The 22307-nt window shown below is 43.3% G+C and overlaps 1 protein-coding gene across 2 annotated transcripts in view; it reads left to right on the top strand.

Moving 5' to 3' along the window:
* Positions 1-22307, top strand: part of GRK5 (G protein-coupled receptor kinase 5) — a 165677-nt gene that overhangs the window by 22197 nt on the left and 121173 nt on the right. For both annotated transcript variants that reach the window (XM_035138644.2, XM_035138645.2), the window contains exon 2: positions 21394-21489. In XM_035138644.2, the coding sequence (XP_034994535.1) occupies positions 21394-21489 (96 nt within the window). The remainder of the gene's footprint in view (positions 1-21393; positions 21490-22307) is intronic.

Below are 22307 nucleotides of genomic sequence, written 5' to 3' on the forward strand. Positions count from 1 at the left end.
TCAAGCTCAGGCAAACACACACCACTGAATACTTAACACTACCCTTCCAACTCTTGGAGGTCAACTGAAACAGCAGTGGGGGTGGAGCTAGTACACTCATCCCTGCAGCTCCTCCTCCCCCTCTTCTTCTTCTTCTTCTTCTTCTTCTTCTTCTTCTTCTTCTTCTTCTTCTTCTTCTTCTTCTTCTTCTTCTTCTCTGTACCCAGATAATGTACACCTGAAGATGGCTGTTATTCTTACCTGGTGGTGTTCTTTCTTTCACACTTGGGCTTTTAGGTGCTGTGCCCACCCTTTCTCCCTCCCTCCCTCCCTCCCTCCCTCCCTCTCAATGAAAGTTATGGTTTATTTTATTTATTTTTTTAAAGCGTTTCAACCAGAATGCCACACTTCATTCAGCAGTTGTAGAGAGAGGGAGCTCTTTCATTTTTAGCACTTCTGTTCATGCAAAGGAACTGCCAGTTTAACCAAAAAAGCTTCTACTTCAAAGGGCAGGCCTCCAACCAATTTCAGAAGGGGCACGTTGCCATTTTAACAGATGGGCATCGGAACGAATAACAAGTTCTGCTGGAGCAGCTCGTGACGTCTGCTTGCTGTGGAAAAACTTCCCACTTCGGAGATTCAGCCATATACCTCAGGTCTTGGAAAAAAAAGTGTAGCTTGTGATTTATCTCTTTGAACTCAACTATAATCCAGAAGTGTTGTAAGGGAAATCATGATTATTCTCCCTCACCCACCCACTGCCACCTAACCAACACCTTCTGAGTTCCTTAAGAACATCTGTTGCATACTCTTCTCTGGGCTCATTGTAAACTGCCCTGTGATCTTCAGATGAAGGGAGGTATAGAAATTTAATAAATGATGATGATGATTTTTAGAAATAAGAGTTGCTCGAATCCAGCTAATGAAATGTGGTTTGGCAAATTTTATATGAACTGGTTAGATTATGGAAAACCACTTCATGATCCAGAGCGCTTGGCCTCCTCCAGAGGATGCAATGATGTGACACGTGTTGGGTGCATGGCGCCACATGTGTGTGACGCACGCTGGGCCCTCTCAATCTTGGGGGCAACCCGGCACCTCTGAACTTGACTGCAGGCAAGGAAATAGGAAGGAGGTGGTCTCTTCTTTCTTTGAGGAGGCCTCTCCTTGCTTGATATATTGGAAAGCCACTCTTAGTCAGGGTAGACAGTATTGGTCTAGAACAGGGGTCAGCAAAGTTTACCTTGCCTGGACCGGTTCACTCCAGCAAAGATCCCTCTGTGGGCCGGATAGCTCATGTGCCCGCGATTTCCGGCATCTGCATCTGCGCAGACGTGATTTCTGGTGCCGCGGAAGCGAGTCCCTGCACTGCGCTGTGCCGGTTTAGCGCAGCATGCAGGGACTCACCGAGCGGGTGGCTTGGTTCGGGGGCGGCTTGTGGGCCGGTTAAACTACCCCTGTGGGCCACTTGTGGCCCATGGGCCTTAGGTTGCCGACCCCTAGTCTAGAAGGACAAATAGTCTGACCTAGTAATAGACAGCCTCTAATTTTTCAGGAGTAATGCCCAAGTTGCCCATGAGGTAATATAGCCTGAGAGTGAGTGACCGTCTCAAGTTCACCTGGCGAGCTTCATGGCTGGGGATTTGGGTCTCCCTCGTCCTAGTCCAAAGTATGATGACGGACAACATTGTATACTATCCTGACCCTGCACCGTTGGAATTCAGATATGCTGGCTTATATAAGTTGCAACGAGGGCTCTTATTAACTAATAGTGTGGAATGAATGCCCCAAATGTGTATGCAGTTGTGTCCGCTTGCATACTTGCTGTATCACCCTTGCTTTTTGCTCTTCTCTTCTTTTGAGAATTATTCACACATTGCAGTGAATGCATGCGAAAAAGGTGGTCCTCTCCCCATGCCTAGAAACACTTGGCAAAATCTGTGGAAAAGCCTACATGTGACAATTCTGTACATGTTGATCAGGGACCCTTGAATATGCGCATCCATGCCCTCAGAAACGATGCTCTCTATGCATATACTACATAGGCTGCCAACCAACTGCATAGTTATAGGTTCTTTCACAGGTTGTGTCAAACATCTATGAGGGCTGAGGCCAGGAGGTATCATTCTGTTCCCTTCAAGATACATTCCATGTACCATGTGAAGGATCCTTCTGCTGATATTTTCCCAGCTGTTTCCAGGAACCCTTTGTATCTAAACCATATTTAGAGTCCATTGATAAGACACTCAGTAATAGTAGAGAGCCATACATGGGAGAGGATGGCTTGTTTAGTCTTACTAAGCTTCGCCTGTGCTGTGTATTTGCCAAGGGATGCTGGCCATGCGCACTCTCGTGGTGTAGCAGGAAAAAGCAACCCCCTGTGTGAAACCAAATGAGTGTGTAGCACAGAACACCGAGAAACAAACACACAAATACCCTGCCGTGTGGACGAGTTGTTAGATTAGACAAATCAATGTCGAAAGGGGTTAACGGAGAGTTTGACAAGTAATGGTCTACATTTTGGGCTTCTTAGATAGAGCATGCATTTCATTCTATTGTTCTAAATAGCACATTGCATGATGCTGATGTGCAATGATTTATTTATATATTTTTTAAAGCTTTTAGGTCAGCTTTGTGTGTGGGGAAAGCCATGCCAGCAGATGGAGCCTGGCCTTGAATTCTTAAATATTAGAACTGTCTGTGTTTATTTTCTTTCGGTGTTTAATATGATGGCAAGAGATGTTATCGCTGCTAATCCATGTGGGTTTGGGAGGAATTTCTTGGTCTGTGAGGATTAGTGGTTCACTGGTGCATTCCTTTAACTGGCTGCAGTCTCTGCTGCAGAAGCTTTCCAAGGGCATCCCAACCATACAAAAGCCCTGTCATTGACAGAAACCACAGACACAGGCCTTAAGGAAGCTTTGGGCAGCGCTGAATTTAATAGCTTATTTCCTCTGCCACTGAGACTGAGATCAATTGCCTGAAATTTCTACAAAACGAGGTGAATATGAGTTTCCCTGCTTTTCTTCTTTCTTGTACACCTCTCTCGACCATCTCCCCCCTCCAACATATACCCTTTTTTTGATGAATGAGTTCAGTTTAACTTAATAACAATCTCTGGTTTTGAAGCAGAAGAGCCTCGCAAGAAGTTGCCATCTGTTTTGTTGTGTCCAAAAATGGCCAGTGTTCTTTTGGCTTGCCAGTCTAGTACCTGAATGCGGCTCAGAATGACACAGGCTGCACAGTAGTCCATCTATTGTTCAGGAAATTTCCATTCGAAACACCTGCGCAACGTTGGCTTGTTTGTTGGCTAATAGCTCCAGCTGACCTTGGTTTTTGTGTTCAAAGTCAACTTGATGAAGGAGGATAAAGCTCCATCTTTTAAACCTGGGATGTGGAAGCTGTGACTCCAACTCCCTTCAGCCTCAGCCAGCATGCCTAATGGCCAGAAATTATATACATAAGTCCAAACAGCAAGTGGAGATCCACGGGCTCCCTTTTCCATTCTGTAACTTGGTTTTCGCAGTCTTTGTCAGCCTTCCCATACTTGCTGAAACCTTTGCCTTGGCTGGAGCAGCTGGTGAGGTAGTCTAATTTGCAGGTGGCACTAAATGATTTAGGATGGTAAAAAGGGACTGTGAGGAGCTCCAAAAGGATCTCTCCATACCAGGCGAATATTTTTTATTTATGAATCAAATTTTACATGATGTTTGCTTAATGGTGTGATGCAACACTTCTCACAGCATCTTATTGTATGGTGTGGATAATACCATAAACAACACCTGCATTGCCCTGCTTTCCTAGGAGAAAAGTTGTCAGCTTGGGAAGAACTCCTTTTGCTTAACCTCAAGGTTTCAGATACAGTGGAACCTTGGTTTATGAACACCTTGATTTACGAATTTTCGGTTTACGAACGCCGCGGACCCATCTGGAACGGATTAATTCACTTTCCATTACTTTCAGTGGGAAAGTTCGCTTCAGTTTATGAACGCTTCAGTTTATGAACAGACTTCCGGAACCAATTGTGTTCATAAACCGAGGTACCACTGTACTACCCTCACAGCATGGGGAAGGAGCCCCTGTTTTAGTGGCCTCTATACTTTGAAAATAATACCAGAATGTGTGCCAGGTTAAGCAAAATGAGATGGTAGATTTGTAGGTCTTAATCTGCATTCTCTGTCAAAAGAAACAAGTACCCTATCAGCAATAATGGTTCTTTAGTCCATGGGAAATAATGTTTTTTTTATCATACAAGCTTTGATTCTGGGTGTCTGTCTCCATCTGATAGTGTGGAAAGCTTTTCAAGGTTCCAGAAGGAGACTGTGTCAGGGCCAAATTGGCCAGCCCCAGTAATAGCGTTCTGTGTCTTGTTTATAAAATAAATCTCAGTGGTGTTGTGGATCAGGTACGTGAACAAAGATTTAATAAGTTCTTAAATAGGTGCTTTCTCTTCCAAAATAAATGGAAATCTTTAATAGCAGGACATTGCTGCACACCTCAGATAGGCAGGAGCCAGCAGTCATGTTTGTGTGATATTTCTTTCTGAATTAATCAGGAGATAGCTAAATCAGCTAACCTTCCAGAGGCTTGTAAATTCCTAGAGCAAATTCCCCCCTTGGATCCACATGGCAGATCTCGTCTCTGATATGCCAATCTCGCTACGTGTGCAGAGCTCCTATTGACGTCAGCAAGAGATACAGACTTTCAGGGATAAGAGAAGTTTGGAGTATCATTTGAGCTTCTCAAGGGAGTTTTATTTTTAGACTGAGGAAGGGGGATTTTTCTTGAATTGATGATATGGTTGATTTTCTCAGTGGAAATCATACTAAAGCTTACGTTGTGTGTATATCTGAGTGCTTGATGAGAAGGTCAAAATTAAATGAACAGGAGGATTAAAACGTCTTTTTTTTTTTGCTAGAGACAGCTAATTAGTTCTATCATCAACCTTTGAAAGGATGTGTCCACTTTCTATTTCAGTGAGAATGTTCTCTCTTTTTGCAATTGAGAACTGTACAGAAACATTCCATTCATTCCAGCCTACTGTTTTTTTTTAAAGGCACATCTGTCAGCATTAAAGCTCTAGACAGCAGTCGATAGTTGAATCATAGTGTGTTCATAACCCTTGGCATTTAAATCTGAGCCCTAAAGGTCAAGTTGTGTTCAAATCAAACATCTGAGATCTGGAAAGTTATTTATAGAATGTATTACGCTTGAAACCATTTAAATGAATGCAAGTATCTTTCAAATACTGTAGTCAATTGCTCTGTAAAGCGTATATGTACTATACCAGGCATCCCCAAAATGCGGCCCTCCAGATGTTTTGGCCTACAACTCCCATGATCCCTAGCTAACAGGACCAGTGGTCGGGGAAGATGGGAATTGTAGTCCAAAACATCTGGAGGGCCGAAGTTTGGGGATGCCTGTACTATACCATCTGCCTAAACTTCATACTTCCATTTGTAAATCCAAATATGCTTGGATTGAACGTGAAAATATAGAATATACACATTAGAATTGTTTGTGATCAAATCATACTTTGCAAGAAGAAGAAGAAGAAGAAGAAGAAGAAGAAAGGCCTTACAGGAAGATCAGAAATTTATTCCTCCCTTTTTTCAGATGGTTACTAAAACTGAGAGGTCAGAGTATTGTGTGGGATGATTCCCCTATGTTTTAAATGGAATGCAAGCATTTTGGTGTGAAGAGCAACAAGCAACATACACAGCCAATTCTGCATGCTCTCTTTGGGCATTTAGACCATGCAATTATCATCATGGCCCAGAGACAGGGGCTGCAGGTGTTCATTCTGTGCCCACCCCAGTCCATAGCTGTCCATGCATTTGGAGGCAGGAGCAGGGCAGCCTACCAAATGCCCGAGGGTTTCAGCTCCCAGAGACGGCCTATGTCCTTATGGCAGGCTGCCTTATTGCTGACATGCTCCAAGTTCCATGAATGATGTTGGGGAGGGGCCAGCACAAGGCCCAATGGTGGAGGGTGGGATGAACAACCACATCCCTACTTTCCTACCCTGCATGATGTCAACTACAGGGCTACAGTCTCAGTCAGAACCAAGACCCGTCAAACCCTTTTGAAGAGTGGGAGGCAAATGTGCATATTATCAATTCTGGAAAGACCTTTTGCACAGCCAAGTGGCTCCCTAGTTAAGCAGAGACTTGGTTCAATGTCTCCCAAGACCCAAAGTGATTGCTGTTTCAATTGTGGACATTTTAAACGCTGGAAACAAAGGTTCCTTCCCGTGATCTGAAAGGTTTGGTAACCCTGCCTATTGCAGTCTTCTTTGGAGGGCTTTCCACAGTTGTGCAACATTCCTAATTATTCTGAAATCCTATCAAGTTAAAAAGATTGATGGCCACATCGCAAGTTGTCTTACAGAAGGCTGAAGAAGTAGAAAAACTGTACTATTGGGGGGAGTGTATGTGGAATTCAGAGAGGATTTTGAAGATCTTTGAAAATAGCCAGCAATTAATGCTTGTGCATCCAATAATTTTACTCCCAGCATCTTTTGTTCTGCAGGTATAATATCAATTTTTATTCTATTTTTATCTTTTTTTAATGCTTTCAATCATGAAATACAAATCCCCCCCCACAAATGTGCAGAACATCCTTGCAGTTATTGTCTATTTTGTTCCATAACTATGGAATGATTGGTAACTTAATCTTTGGTCTAGTTGGATGTCTGCCAGCATTGACCAATGGAGCTTTGTCTCAGCACCGGTTCTGCATTAGATGTGTGACTTAGCTCAAAAGGTCTATCCATAAAGAGCCATGACCCTCAACGTCATAAATACTGGGCAAGGGGGAGAAGCTTATTTCTGAGTTTTTCAGCTGATTAGAGTATTTGTTAATGCATGAGAACGTGATGAACTTTGTTATTTATACCCTAATGTTGATGCAGATGCTATTCTTGCTAGCTATTTTTAACTGCTTTTTGCTTCATGGAAACTTTTGTGAGAAGGAAACATTTCCGGCGCACATATTTGTAAGGTTCTAATTTACTGGATCCATGCATGCTTGTTTGGGGTTAACTGGAACAGGAATTCTGGTATTCTAAGCACACCAATGGGTGCAATAGACATTGGGGCTCTGGAATGCGTTCAGCCTGTTCCACGTTGATGGTTGTGGCTTTTATTAGCTTTCGCAAGCAAAGCAGAACTCATTATCGGGTTGGAAAATGTATTGATTTATTTAAATATTTATACATTGCACTTTCATATAAAATATAGCAGGGCAGTATACAACCTCAAAACACCATGTTACATTAAGAGCATCAAACATGCCAGTAAAAACTGATTGGCAAAGGATCTCAGGTCTGAAAGGTCTATCTGAAGAATACAGTTTTTAAGAGACATCTGAAGTGGTGCAGGGTTTATACCTGCCCAATCTCTATTGGCAAGGAGTTCCACAGCGCAGGGTCTTCCGCACTAAAGATTTGGTCCCTGGTAAAGGCCAGCCAAACCTCAGGGGCTTGTGGGACTGCCCAAAGTTCCTCATCAAAAGACTACTGAAGTACGCAGGGCCCAAAATGTTTAGGGCACTGCAGATTCATGCAAGAACCTGGAACCTGGTCCAGTAGCAAATTGGTAACCGGCGGAGCTCTCTAAGCAGCTGGGATCTAAACAGAGTAACATGCTGCTAGTAACCTGCTTCTCCGAGCAGTTGACCCACTGTATTCTGTATTAGCTGCAGCTTGCAGACCAGATACAAGGGCAGCCCCACGTACAACACATTACAGTAATCCAGTTTTGAGGTCACCAATGTCTGTGGCTGAAATAAAACCAAGAAAATGGTTGCTCCTTTGAAACCTAGCAGCTCCCTCCGCTGAAACTCCGCAACATGCCCGTTGCCCTAGAGACGCGCAGCAGAACTATCAAACCTTGGAGGAAACTAACCTCCTATGTTTCTGCCTGAAGCATTGTTCTCCTTGTGACTCATCCAAAGAAGCAACAGGTAGAGTCTCCTAACTGCGGCTAATTATGCTGTCTCTCTGCACTAGGAGTGATGGAGTGATCCACCCACATCCAATGCAGAGACCTAGCAGAGTTGGCAACCTCCAACAACAGGGGACTGGAAGGTGAAAACGATGAATCATGCAGACACAACAAGACAGCAACCTTGGTGACTGAGGACTTGGGGATTAATGGGTACTTGGGATGGGGGGGTCAGTTATTTGGGATGAAGCACATGCCATGCATGCAGAAGATATTGGGTTCAATTCCTGGCATCACCCCTTAAAATTGGGTTAGAGCAGGTGATGGGAGGGGCCTCTTTTAGAGAGCTTGCACAGCCACTGCCAGTGAGAGTAAACAGCCCTAGATGCCCCAACAGTCTGACTTGCTTTAAGCTAGCTTTCTATGTTCCCATCCACTTAATTTGCCTTGGCATACACCTGCTGCTCACTCGTAGCATATTAGTGTGTCCTGGTGGAAAGACAGATAACCATTATGGTTATCTAATGGTATGAAGATGTTTTGCAGAAGTGATTGCACTATGCTTTGTGGAAAGCGAAGCAGAACCTAGGTGCTCTGTTTTAGTGGAGGGCATGAAGGAATATTGGGGAGATGGTTTACATGGAAGCTTGGTCATGTCGAAAAGGATGTCCCCTGCAAATCCTCTCCTTAAAATGAAACAATAAAACCCTTGCACGAGGGCTTATTTTGTCTGATGAGCTTGTAAATGGTGTGTTCGCCAAGAGATGATAAGTAGGACAGATTCTCAAACTACAGGGCAGTTGCCAAAGTAGTCCTTAGCTCAAGTCCACACTTGACAGATGAACACATACAAATGTAGCGCAGACCAGAAATAGGCTGATCCATATAGATTATGAATTATGGATCCTGCTTGCCAGTCTTGCCTGGGGAGAAATAGCCGATCCACTCCCCTGGAGTTCTTATTCCTGTTTAGCAGTCTTTACAGCCACTCCTAAAATGCCCCTATCCTGTTAATTCTTTACGGCCATCCTTGCCTTGCCTCCCCTGCTGCTTCTACGTTGCAGGCGAGAAGCTTCATGGGTCAGGGATTAGGAGAAAGTGAAGGAAAACGGAGCTATTCCCAGGACAGGCTGTTCTTGTTGGTGAGACCTCAAAGCTTCTCTTGGCAGTGGACCTAGTGCACTTGCATTGTGTGCTTAATCGCCAGGCCACCTTTGCCTCTACAGTTGCTCGTTCACAATGAGTTTTTCCATTCAGCTTTTTTTCTAAAAACACACACAAGCAGATGTGGAAACTACTAAGGCTCTGAAACATCAGGGCATCAAAGGGAGAGCGCTCTTTTTAAGCACATGTCACTGTGGCTGCAATTTAGGTTGTGAAATATCTCATTAGATTGAAATGTCGTAACAGGCCATCTCTGGCCCTTTTGTGCAAGGGTCCTTTAGAAGTGCTGAGACATTGCTCTTGTGAAATATGCTGGAAGCAGTTGCATCTGTGGTTCCCCCCTGGCATTTAGTATAGCACTCTGTTCCCATTGCCTTCACCGCCCCTTTACCTGGTAGCTGGCCCTTTACCTGGTAGCTGGGCACAGTACCACAGATGGTGAATGAACCTGAATGAGGGTCTCTGGTGGGGATTTTAATGTACTGTATAGCACATGTGGAGACAAGCATACCTTTCAACTGTGCCAATTTAAGCGAGACATCCCATTTTTGCCATGCTCTCATGCAAGTTACCTGGCTCCTGTGACATCACGGCCCTGAAAGACACACATCCTGGTTTTGCTCTGGGGCATGTTGGAGGGTATGGACATGTGATCTTTCACATGTTCTGGTCCCAAGCCACCTCAGAAGGTCAAAATCAGCACTGTGATTCAAATCTGGAAACAGAAAGGGAGTCAGTGCAATTGGCAAAGCACTGGTGGGACAGTAAGAAAAGCTGGTCCAATGTACACAAGTTAGAGTAGACCAGATGGGTGGGTAAGCAGGTTACTTTCCATTCTTCAGTCCTCTGAGCTCTTTGGGGGTGGAAATTCACATTTTAGGCAGCAAAGGGGAGGCTTCTTCAAAAACATAGTGAATGACTTGGTTTAAAGCAAGCAGAGGTAATCAATGTGTAAAATTGGAACTATGAAGGAAGAGCAAGGGAATTATTTACCTCTTCCCTCATTATTTGCATCTGATATACATTATCTGCAAAATTGTCATGGGTCAAGGAAATGCTAAAAGAGATCTGAGGATAGTGATAATTGTCTGCAGGTTCCCATAGCCCTGCTGGATGAGAGACAGATGGATGGAGCTTAATAGGTTGACCCAGATACTCTTGTCAGCTACTGTTGTTCGGCCACAACACTATGGTGTGCTAACCAAAGATCACAGTCCTATTTGAAAGTAAATCCTATTGAAATAAATGGGACTTACTTTTGAGTAAAGATGTTTGCACCGTGCTATGGGAAATTCATCAGGTTGTGCACATATAAGACTGTTTCGACAATATTTGATTAGTGATTATGGAACCACAATAGTAATTGCTTGTTGAAGTGCAATGAGAATTAATTGATGTTTAGTATGCAACAAAATGTGAAGTGCTCTGGAACTGTTAAGTACCTTTAAGACAAACACTCAGTGGATAAAACAGCTGGAAAACTGCTGTTTGGATCCACAGTGCTGCGTTCTTCCTACACTTAAGGAGCGCCTTCACAATAAGGACATAAATAAGATCAGGCATAGGGAAACTTGGCCCTTCAGATGTTTGGGGACTACAACATCCCTCGCTAACAGGACCAGTGGTCAGGGATGATGGGAATTGTAGTCCCAAAACATCTGGCGGGCCGAGTTTGCCTATGCCTGAATAAGATGAACATTCCTTCCCTCCCCTTCCCCTCTCTGAGGCCACCAAATACCATGACAAACCTTGCTGCTACTTATTTCACTGTCCACTCTGCTTCAGTGTATATATAATAGTCTCTTCTCAGCTGACTTGGGATCTTTAAAGAAGGAAAAAACAGAGCTATTTATTTAATAGAGTGATCATTTACATGGTTCTTACAGGGCTGCTTGTAAGGACCTTCCTTAACTCCATATCCTTGGTGGTGCTGTTCAGCCTTTGGTGTGGAAAACATTGGAAGAAGTGGGAACTTTACGTGTGTGTGTGTGTGTGTGTTTCACAGTTGCTGCTTGTCCTGCAGTACTACATTGCACTGTGATTTCAAAACAACCACCGTAACTCCAGCCTGTTTGAATTTTTGTTCCGGCCTTCCTTTGCCCCCAAGCTTATGATCATCAGCATGTTACTTCAGGGAACCACCTCCTTGGCTGCCTGATTAGTCTGTAATCCTTTTCCTTTTCCTCAGAAGCAGAATAGCCTAATTTTATCGGTCATTGGCCATTTGTTTCCTCTTAATTCTCACTGATAAAAATACAGCTTGACCAGGAAGTCCGTGCTACTGACCCCTGGAAACTGTCTGCAAATGTTACTTTAAACTGGAGGACATCTGGAGTTGGTGGGAATAGGCTTCATAAATCTTTGGTTTCCAAAAGTAGATATTGTAATATGGTGGGGTGGCCACATATCCTGCTTTACAAAGGCCAGTGTGGTGTTGTGCTTCAAGTCTCAAACTAAGAGTCCAGACTCTGGTACGTTCTAATCACAACTGGACCATGAATGAAGCCCACTGGATGACTTTGGGCCAGTCATGGTCTCTCAGCCCAGGGTTGTTGTGAGGTTAAAATGGAGAGGAGGAGAACAATGTATGCCATCTTGGAGGAAAGGTGGGGTATAAATATTGTGATGTGATGATGTCCTGCTGAGAGAGATTGCGTGGAAGGAGAGCAGGGGGCTTTGAAGTTGAACCCGGAGAGCAAGACTGAGCAGGCATATGGGTTGCCTAGAGCTTCAGGGAATCTGACCCTCCTGCCTCACGGCAGGCTGCCAGTAACGGAAAAAACAAGAAGCTCTTACCAAGGCATTTTATTCAATATTTACATAGAGGGACGTAGGATGCAGTCCCTCAGATAATGGCGTTGCTCTGGGTAAAGTCCCACCCCCTCCGTCTCTCCTATTATACATCATCCTTGTGCTGGTTGATCTGTGTTTCGGCCTCTTAGTTTTCTGTTCTCCTACTCTCAATGCCCGCTAGGTTCTGGGAGAGGGGCGGAGGGATCTGGAATACTTTCTAAAGACACTGAGTCTGTCAGCTGTCTCTCCCCTGGTTCTTCTTCTTCCTCCTGCTCCTCTCCCAATATTTCCCAGCTTCTCCCCTCTTCAGCCTCTGAACTATGACCTTCTGCAAACCACTGTTGTAAATCTATACTGTCTCCCTCTTCTCTGGGAAGTGCAGGAGATTGGGGGGCCGGGCGGTCCGCACCATTCCTCCTCAGTCCTGTCCCTGACACCTAGTCCTGGTCTTATTCAGTATAAGGAGATGTATTTCTGTTTAAATTATAATAATTCTGTCTAAATTTGCATTTATAGATATGAAGCAAATTTTATTTAAAAATCTTTTTTTTTTTTTTTTTGAGAGGAGCCTTTTTTGGTTGTGGATTTCCTCCCTCCCCACCATTTGTAAAGCGAGTTGTGGAAGAAAATGTTGCCGTGTTGCCCCTTTAAACGAGTGCTCCTATTTTTTAAAAGGTCCTTTTTTATTAATACTTGCTGTTGATCCTTATATCCAAGATTTATTTCAAGGCATATTTCTATCCTGTGTCTTAGTATCAATAATGCTTCTCAGCACATCCAATGTCACTAATTCATCTGACCCACATGGATTCCAATATGGGAGGACTCCTGTTCAAAGCTCTAGCCTGCCTGAAACAGAAGCTGTGTGATGTCATTCTGGCCTTGTGGGGAGGGAAGAGGAGGGTTGAGGACGGAGAAAGGTGCCATAAACACAGCTGCTGCTGCTTTTGGACCATATGCTTCTCTCCCTCCATGGGAGAAGCAGAGTACCAATGGCATCCAATTGGCACTACAAGGTTTTGAAGAGGAAATGGCATCTAAAAAGAGTACCTTTCTGTTTTAGTATTATTCTGAAAGTGATATTTCATGGGTGTGGTTTCCACCAGGCTAAAAATAAATGTCAAGCCACAAAACGGACAGAAGATGGTAAGCAGTCTGTATTAATAAAAAAATACTACAATTGGTACCATTTTCCTCCAGGAGAGGAACGCTGCATAGGAAGTCAGTATAATGATCTAGTAGTGTAACAATAGGTGCATTCAAGTCTCTGCCAACAATTTCAAGTAGTCTCAAACTGATTATTTTAATTAATGGACCATGATGTTGTCATTGTCCATAAATATGTCTGTTCACTGCTGTTTACTACGTAGTTTGCTTTTGCCCAACCCATGACAGTAAATCTCACATCAGTGACTAGAGGAAAGCTTAATCTTCTGTTACGGTAGTATTGGTAAGATGATCAGAGTGGAGCAAGGGCTTAAATTGGACTTTTGAATGTGGTAAATCTTATCAAGTCCTCAAATGATCAACCTCAGCTCCAAAATGCAGCTCCACTGCAACATGCGAGACCCAAAACAAAATGTGGCCGTGTAGAGTGCTTCCTGTTCAGGATTCCTGCTATTCTCTTCTATTTCCCCTTCTTAATTTCTTATCCCCAACAGTCAGTCAGGATACCAGACCCACTGTGCAAGTTCAGTCCTCATTGAGCTAATTTGTTTTTCTCTTTTTGGCAGCGGCGGGGTGTGTGTGTGTGTGTGTGTGTGTGTGTGTGTGTGTGTGTGGTGTGTCGTGTCTCCTTAAGATTCCCCCCACTTGTAATTTTTTTTTTGGTACTTTTATGTTCCCCACATACCTGCCAACTTCTTCCTGAGCATGAGTGATGCTTTGGCAACAAAAGCATCGGCACTCACGGCCTGAACATAGAAAATAAAAGGAGCAATGTATGTGGTGTAGCTGAGAACTGACTCAGTATGAAATGCCTACGTATTTCTACAAGCTGCTTGGTACCGTTGTCAGAGGAGAGACTCGTAACAGAAGCACCTTCAATGGAAAAGCAGAGAGTAAAATCAAGGCAGGTTTGTCAAATGCAGAAGTGGAGACATGGCAGCCTGGAGCTGGAGCCAAAAGCATATTTTTATTTTTTCAGGGAAGTTGGGACTCTTTCAAGCTTTAGAAAATCTGTACAAGGAAAGTGGTTGTGTAAATAATGTGGATCTTTTTCTTTTTGGTCTTGCATACAGAGTTGAAATGTTCATATTCCCCATATTAAGAACAAACATTTGTATCATTTGAATCACGGGCATCGCATGGGAAATTGACTATGGGGCCGTGACATCTTGGGGGGAGTGAGTGGTGAAATTACATCGTTCAAAAATCTATCTTCAAGAAACATAAGAATTTTTAAAAGTAATGAATCATTCATAATAATAATAATAATAATAATTTATTATTTATACCCCGCCCATCTGGCCGGGTTCCCCCAGCCACTCTGGGCGGCTTCCAACAAAACAGAAATTCTAAAATACAGAAATCCATCAAACATTAAAATACAGAGATCCATCAAACATTAAAAGCTTCCCTAAACAGGGCTGCCTTGAGATGCCTTCTAAAGGTCTGGTAATTGTTGTTCTCTTTGACCTCTAGTGGGAGGGCATTCCACAGGGTGGGAGCCACTACCGAAAAGGCCCTCTGCCTGGTTCCCTGTAACTTGGCTTCTCGTAGTGAGGGAACCGCCAGAAGGCCCTCGGAGCTGGACCTCAGTGTCCGGGCAGAACGATGGGGGTGGAGACGCTCCTTCAGGTATACATTTGCAGGCTGCCTTGTCACGTTATGTTCAGAATTAAAACCTGGTTGAAGTAAGTCTTAGTTTCTGTCGTAAAGAGTCCAGACAATGGCAGTTGCTGGCGGCATTCCCCGTATGTTAGCAAGATAATATGTGCCACTAGAATTTCCCCCTCTTTTGTTGCTCTTTCATGATGACGTTTCCTGTTTAGACTTAAGATGCTGCAGGACAAAAGCTCCACCCAAATTGTGAAAAAGAAGCTTTTTCCCCTATGAAGGAAGGGTTTCTACTTTTAAAAATGCTTTGTTGTTTCCTCCTTGCAGAGTAATATAACACTGGGTTTGTTTGGGGTTTCCCCCTCCCACCACCAACTCTCTGTGTATATTTGTGAACTGTCAGAAGGTTAATTCCACATAAACTGAATACTGCCTTCATTTAAAAAGAAAGGTGACTGTAGTCTGCTGCCTACAGATTCCTCCTGCAATCCCACCTCATCTCAAGTTCCTCACCCCTACTCCCTTTTTCTTTAAATGACGCCCCTAATGTAATGGACTGACCTAATGGGAACTCACTGATCTTTTAAGCACCCTTGTAAGAAGCTACACAATTCCCCTCTGCCCACCTGATGTTGCACCATTTTTGTTCCAACCCTGCTGTCATACTCCTTCCTGCCACCATTGTGCAAGAAGCCAAACCAGAGGTATACCTGATTATCTGTGACAATGCATAATCCAGCATTGTTACAAGCATACTGTGTTACAAGCATACTGATAATACTCTGCCCCATATCTCTGGGATTTTCGAATGTGATATAAAGGACGAGAGGAACAAGTCAACCTAATGTAGGGCATGTGTTGGGAATCTTTTCTCCTTTTTCTAGGGCTGAATTCCCTCTTTTTGCATGGCTTAATGTCCTCTCCGCGCGCTGAGAAAGGGCAGCCTGCAGCAAGTGAAGTAGTGAGGCAGAAAGTGATACCTTCCCGCATGGCTGGTTTTCTCAGAATGGGACAGATGTTTGGGGAGGAGCATGGCTTAGGGAGAGTGCCAGGGGCTGGATTTAAAAGCCTGGTAAATCAGATTGCACCCAGGGGCTAGAGGTTTCCCATGCCTGATGTAGTGCTATTTCCGCAAAGAACAGCATCAGTACCATAGCATCACCTCCTGGGATCAGCCATCCAGGAAGGAGCAGAACTACTGTGGAAAGGTGTCCCTACTCCCATCTGGGAGGTGGCCCAGCAGGGTACCATGGTCAATACTGCCAAAAGTCACAACAAAGTCCACAAGAATCCATAGGATCATAGTCCAAATCTCTCTAGAGCAGGGTCCCCAAACTAAGGCCCGGGGGCTAGATGCAGCCCAATCGCCTTCTAAATCCAGCCCACGTACAGTCCGGGAATCAGCATGCTTTTACATGAGTAGAATGTGTCCTTTTATTTAAAATGCATCTCTGGGTTATTTGTGGGGCCTGCCTGGTGTTTTTACATGAGTAGAATGTGTCCTTTTATTTAAAATGCATCTCTGGGTTATTTGTGGGGCCTGCCTGGTGTTTTTACATGAGTAGAATGTGTCCTTTTATTTAAAATGCATCTCTGGGGTTATTTGTGGGGCATAGGAATTCGTTCATATTATTTTTCAAAATATAGTCCAGCCCCCCACAAGGTCTGAGGGACAGTGGACCGGCCCCCTGCTGAAAAAGTTTGCTGGCCCCTGCTCTAGAGCATACAACTACATTTCTAAGATAGGTTTGGGTGATCACAGCAATATCTGTGTGAAACCTATGCCTAAAACCAGACTAACTAATCTGTTTCATCTGGGAACACCTGGAATTGTCCAGACACCATCTTTTCAAATCCTTTATCCCTAAATTTGAGACCAACCTATAATAAAATGTCTCCCCACCCCTTCACCCTAGAAAATGGCATGACTTTTTTCACTTGATATAGCCGTAATTGTGGTGCGGATGTTTTTAATTTCGTTTAATCAATTAATTGTGGGTTATAATAGGATATTGAAGGGGTGGGGGAGAATTGACCCCAAGGAATTTATTCAGAAACCAATGGAGTTAATACAGTCTCAGCGTGGATCCCGGTTTCCATTAGCAATAACGGAGTCCCTCTTGACTTCGTGGAACCAAGATATTGTCCCTTGTTTGCCTCTGGGGACTGGATTCTTCTCCAGTGTGTTTATTTTCCACCATAAAAGCATCCTTTTGTAAACACATGGTATCATGGTTGATGTGAACAACATTACAAGAGAGGAACAGCCATTAATCAACATTAATTCATTGGGTAATTAAGCCTGTGACCTCTGACATCGCATCATTAAGTGCTGGGTAGGATTCCACCAGAACATCTGTTCACTGTCAATCTCCCAAGCTGCCTTTATTTACAAAGAGACTTAGCCTTTATCTACTCCCAGACAAACACATAGACTCTGTAATGAGAACTGTTAATAAGCCGTCTGAGCTAGTGCTGTCTTAACCTGAGGACCAGGCACGAGAGCAAACAAAAGGCTCTGTGTGTGTGTGTCTCTCTCTCTGAGAAAATGTTGACATTGAGGCATTTGAAAAGCCTTCCAGTTTGTTTTCTATCTTTCGAGATTTCATTTAAATGGACACGTTTGAAATTCAGTTGTAGTTGTGATTGCAACTGCACCTGAAAACCATCTCTTTGGGGGAGTTGGGTTTTGGGTCCTGGAAAGGATGTCCGTTGGACCCGCCAAGTTGATGAACGTTGCTGGAGTTGTGTGAGAACCTGTGCTCAGTGGTCTGCTCCCAAGGCAGAGAACTCTGGGCCAGCTGCGGTTCTTTCCCACAGACATGTCACCAGCCACTGAGAGAGGAAGAGCTCTCTGTGTTTGTCTGCATCGTCGGAAATTGTGTAGATGTGAAAAACAAACCTGTGCTGAACTTTGTGTGCACTGAACGTTCAAGGCCAAACTTGGAGGGGATGACAGTGGATCTGGTTGATTTAAATATGGGTCTGCCTAATCACCTAAAAAGCAAGAACTAGGAGGGTGTGATCTGGGGGGGGGGGGCACACAGGTGGTAGGATGCTAACCTGCCCAAAGTAATCTTCCTGCCATCTCCCCCTCAATGCTTTTGTTCTCAGCTGAGCTCCTATGCTGAAAGCAAGGGCAAAAGTACTGGGAGAAGAGAGGCTGCGGGGAGATCGTTTATTTTTATACCACCTTTCATCAATAAAAAGATATTAGGGAAGTGTACAACATGGGTGAAAACATAATACAGCGCAATAAGTCAAACATCGTAAAAAATTTATAAGCGTAGAATATTTTTAAAATGGCAAAAAGACTACTTCAGCAGCATATTCAATAACACCTTCAAGTAAAAGCCAGGGGAAACGGGTGGAGTTATAGCAAGTGATGGAGTCAGCCATATATCTGTCAGAAGGGGAGCCACTATAGATAAGGTTCTCTTTCCAGTGCTTTCTAGGCTGAGCATGGGGAAAAAATTGGCCCCATTAGTATGTTGTCAGGGAATACTAGGGTTTACACAAATGGGGTTTCACTGTTGTGTTTGTTAGGATTCAGCTGTTTTGATGCAGTTTTGGACCGAACAAGAGCATATTTTAACCCTTCAAGCACTACCAGCCTTTCCAGCTGAATAACCTCAGCCCAATCCACTTATCTGAGATTAGAGTTTTCTTAACATAGACAGCTTTCAACCTAGTTTTGACTGCTCTCACCACTGGAAATTAGCCACTGGGATAGTCCTCTTCCAACTACTTGGTGGTAATCGATTCAGTTCAGGTACATTGCAGCTCCTTCACACACGTGTGCTAGGTTGGACTTTCCCTGCCTTCTGCTGTTGCTTCAAAATCCACTGATTGCCATGGCCAGCCCCACTTCCATACCCATAATGAGGCATTAAAAAGTCAGATCTCTTCATCCATTCAGTGAATTCCCACATATCTACTAATGACAACCCAATTTCATGCGGATCACAGCTGAGCAGTAAAACTTGCTTATTGATCCTTTTAGCACTGTTGCACAGTAAGAGTATCTGAGTGGCTTATCTCAGTACAAAGAGCTCTGTCCAAATGCTGAGTCTTTAATGAAAATCACAGATCTCTCTCCCTCCCTCTCCCTCCAGTGGCATATTCCCCCCCACCCCACCCCACAATGGTGCAAGCTAGAATCCTGATGTGTCAGACCCATTCAGTTAACTTCAAGCCCAAATGGTAAAACTGAGGCATATAATATGGTTCTTCTGCCTAGTTTTTTTGCGGCAGAAGCTGCGATGGAAACCTAGTGAGCCTCTGAACATGGCAGCAGGAATCAAAGTGAGAGGTGAACAGCCTTCATTTTCACACCTCTGCAATTACCATTGTATCCAACGAGATTCCTCCTTTTAGCTTTTCGCTCAGCCAGACAATTTTACCTTGTCTCAGCTGTCTCGGTGCATTATGTCCTTCAAGTCCTCACAAACCCGCACAAACATACACACACACGTACACTCGTCCTCGAGCGAGCCAAGCGAGGATGGTTTTCAAGAGACAGGCTGCAAGCTGGAAAGGTCAGACAGATTAAAGCAGTTGATTGGAATCTTTAACGTAAAGACGTCACAGGCTCAAGAGTGCCGCTATATTACGCTCGGATACAAGCAAATGAGTCATCAACTGATGCTGCTGTTTTTGTAGGACGAGGAACAGAAGGGGAGAAGCCATTGGCTATACTGTGCACCAATCATGCTTGTAACTAGGGAACTCCAGCCTCTTCCCACCCCGATCTTGGCAGACATTCATGTTTTAAAAAACCACACATCGTTTTGGTATGCCTGTGCATACCTTTTTCACCCAGAGTAATTTACATCCTATCTTGCTCACATAGTAACAACTTTTGCTTCTGCTTAATTTGCACCATAATTGCTTTTCATTGCTTTTGTTCTTCAGTATTTAATACTTGTAATAGCTATTTCATCTTCTCCTTACTGCTGTGAGTAAAGGAGTCTACAGATTGCCAAGTCTGATAAGGATACTCTAGCCAACTGTTTTGTATTCTGTTCAGTAATTAGTGTTTATGTAGCTCTGTGAATTCCCCAGGGTGATTTTTAAAACCAGAGAGTAGGGTTCTTTCTAAAACTGTGAAAGGTACAGCAAGATAAGACTCCAAGACAGAGAAGAGGAGGAGAAATGTGTGTTGTGTTTGTTTGTTTGTGTGTGTGTGTGTGTGTGTGTGTGCGTGCATATGTATCTAAAATTGAAGAAGCAGGGATGTGTGTATTAGAAGATAGAAATGCAGAGTTTTGGAAAGGCGTGTGATGGCATTTCATGGAAGATGCATCTGTAATCAATTCCAGAAACATAGAGTGATTCAGAATGATATGTTTCTTGAATAAAAAGTGCACAGGAGATGAATGCAATGACTGAGGAATAAAGGAACCTGAAGATGGAACAGTCAATGGGACCTGTAAATAGCTTTCAGGTGGAATGAGACTGGAAGTGTCAGAAATTTGCTAGATAATTTTCGAAGCAAATTATCCACGCCAAAACTGGAAGTGTCCATGTACATGTGAACATGCCAGCTCTGAGGGTGCATCTGACAGTATTTTCCAAAAATTGACAACTCTGTCTGATTTTTAATGCATTAATTTGGTAATGCATTGATAGGTAGGAATTCATATTACCTCTATGTTATTAATGCACGATACAAGTATGTGACTTCTCCAAGTACTTTGTTTATATGTCACTTGTAAAGCTGTTCTTTCCTAATGACCTCATCCAGCTGGACACAAGACTAACTCTTTCTACCACAATTGTGATGAGCAGAAGAGCTACCTTTTCTGTGCATTGACTGGCCAAATATTTTCTAATATAAATTTTCAAAAGAGAAAGTCAAAAGTCTGGGGTGGAGGCAGAGTGGAGAACTTGGCAGGGCCCTAATGTTTTTGCTGGTTTTGTGTATGTATGATTACACATATGTTTGGAATACTGCAGGCACCTTTAGGACCAGACCTAGTAATTACATTCGTTTTGCTATTTCCCATAATATTATTTAGACAAAGGGGTTTGATGAGGCAGGTTCATATGGCTCCTTTTGGGGTTGTACTGTGGCAAATAATCTCTTGGATGGACTAGGCATGTGTCCTGTTTTCTGACCGTTGTGGCCTCCTTTTTATGGGTCTTTGAATTTGTTGGGGGGGGATGTATCGCTGTTTTGCCTGTTTCGGGGTGGGTTTCTGAGCATCGTCAGTTTTTCATCTGCAAAAGGGGTGTTTTGTGTTGCCCACAGCAGTTTATTCATGCAAGGCCAAGAAGATGTGCTCACGATTCCCCATCAACTACAGTGGTACCTCGCAAGACGAATGCCCTGCAAGACTATTTTTCGCAAGACGAATGCGTCTTGCAATTCTATGGGTGACTCGCAAGACGAATTTGTTTTGCGAAAAATTCAACTTGCGAAACGCGGTTTCCCAGAGGAATGCATTGAAATTTAATTAATGCGTTCCTATGGGCAAAAAAAACAAATTTCAATGCATTCCTATGGGAAACCGCGATTCGCAAGACGAATTTTTCACAAAACGAATTGACTCACAGAACGAATTAAATTCATCTTGCGAGTCACCACTGTACTGTGCATTGACACATAACACAAAACCTTGAACACTCTGCATGTATGTGCGTCCCACAGCTGAGATATGTGGAAAAATAGGAAAGATGTGAACAGAATACAATAAAGAACTTAATCTCACTCTCTTTTCTACTCCTGCAGGGGGTGGAGGAAAGCGCAAAGGGAAAAGCAAAAAGTGGAAGGAAATTTTGAAGTTTCCACATATTAGTCAGTGTGATGATCTTCGAAGAACAATAGGTAAGAACCGTTTTCTTTGCTTTGTTTTTCTAATGTCTTTTATCAACACCCTTTCATGTAGGACGTTGCAGGAGGCTTGGCTTAATATGAATCCTAGGGAATTGTGATTAAATCAGCTCATCATTGTGCCTCCAAGGTAACATTTTAGACTTCTTAACATCTTTTAATTAAGGTCTGATTTATACCCGAAAATGCAAGAAAATGATTGAGGCTTATTCATGGAAGGCTTTATGAATCTCACCCACCCATGTTTACAAGTACCTAAGATGCTTGATGCCTCATTAATTTTAGCAAGGCAGCAATCAATGGCCTGGACTGTTCGCTTGCTAGCAGGTTGGCCTTACATATGAATGGTTCAGTGCGCATGGATTTGCATTCACATGGCTGCATGCGGATATCTTGCATAAGTATCTTGCCCTTGTGGCTTGTATAAATTATGGGCTAGAATAAGGTGGGTTTTAGGTGACGTGGGACATTCTATCTGTTACTGCAGGCATCCCTGTATAGGGAAGTTTTTAATGTTTGATACCTTACTGTGTTTTAATGTGTTGCAAACTGCCCAGTCAGGCGAGCAACATATAAATAATAAATTGTTGTTCTTGTTGTTATCCCATTTTCTTTTTTGGGAACTGTGAGCTGAAAAGTGAAAGGTTTATATACACAAGGCACAAACCACTGAAGACATGCCTTCATCCCATCTGCATTTCTTTTTTAGGAGTTTTGAAGGGGTTGCTCATGCCTAATGGATGTCACACTTTATTTGATTTTTGAGTTGCAGCCTGCCCAGCCCTATTGCAAACTACTGTCCTTGAGTTTAA

Source organism: Zootoca vivipara, chromosome 5 (assembly GCF_963506605.1).
Source record: "Zootoca vivipara chromosome 5, rZooViv1.1, whole genome shotgun sequence".
Classification (NCBI taxonomy): Eukaryota; Metazoa; Chordata; class Lepidosauria; order Squamata; family Lacertidae; genus Zootoca; species Zootoca vivipara.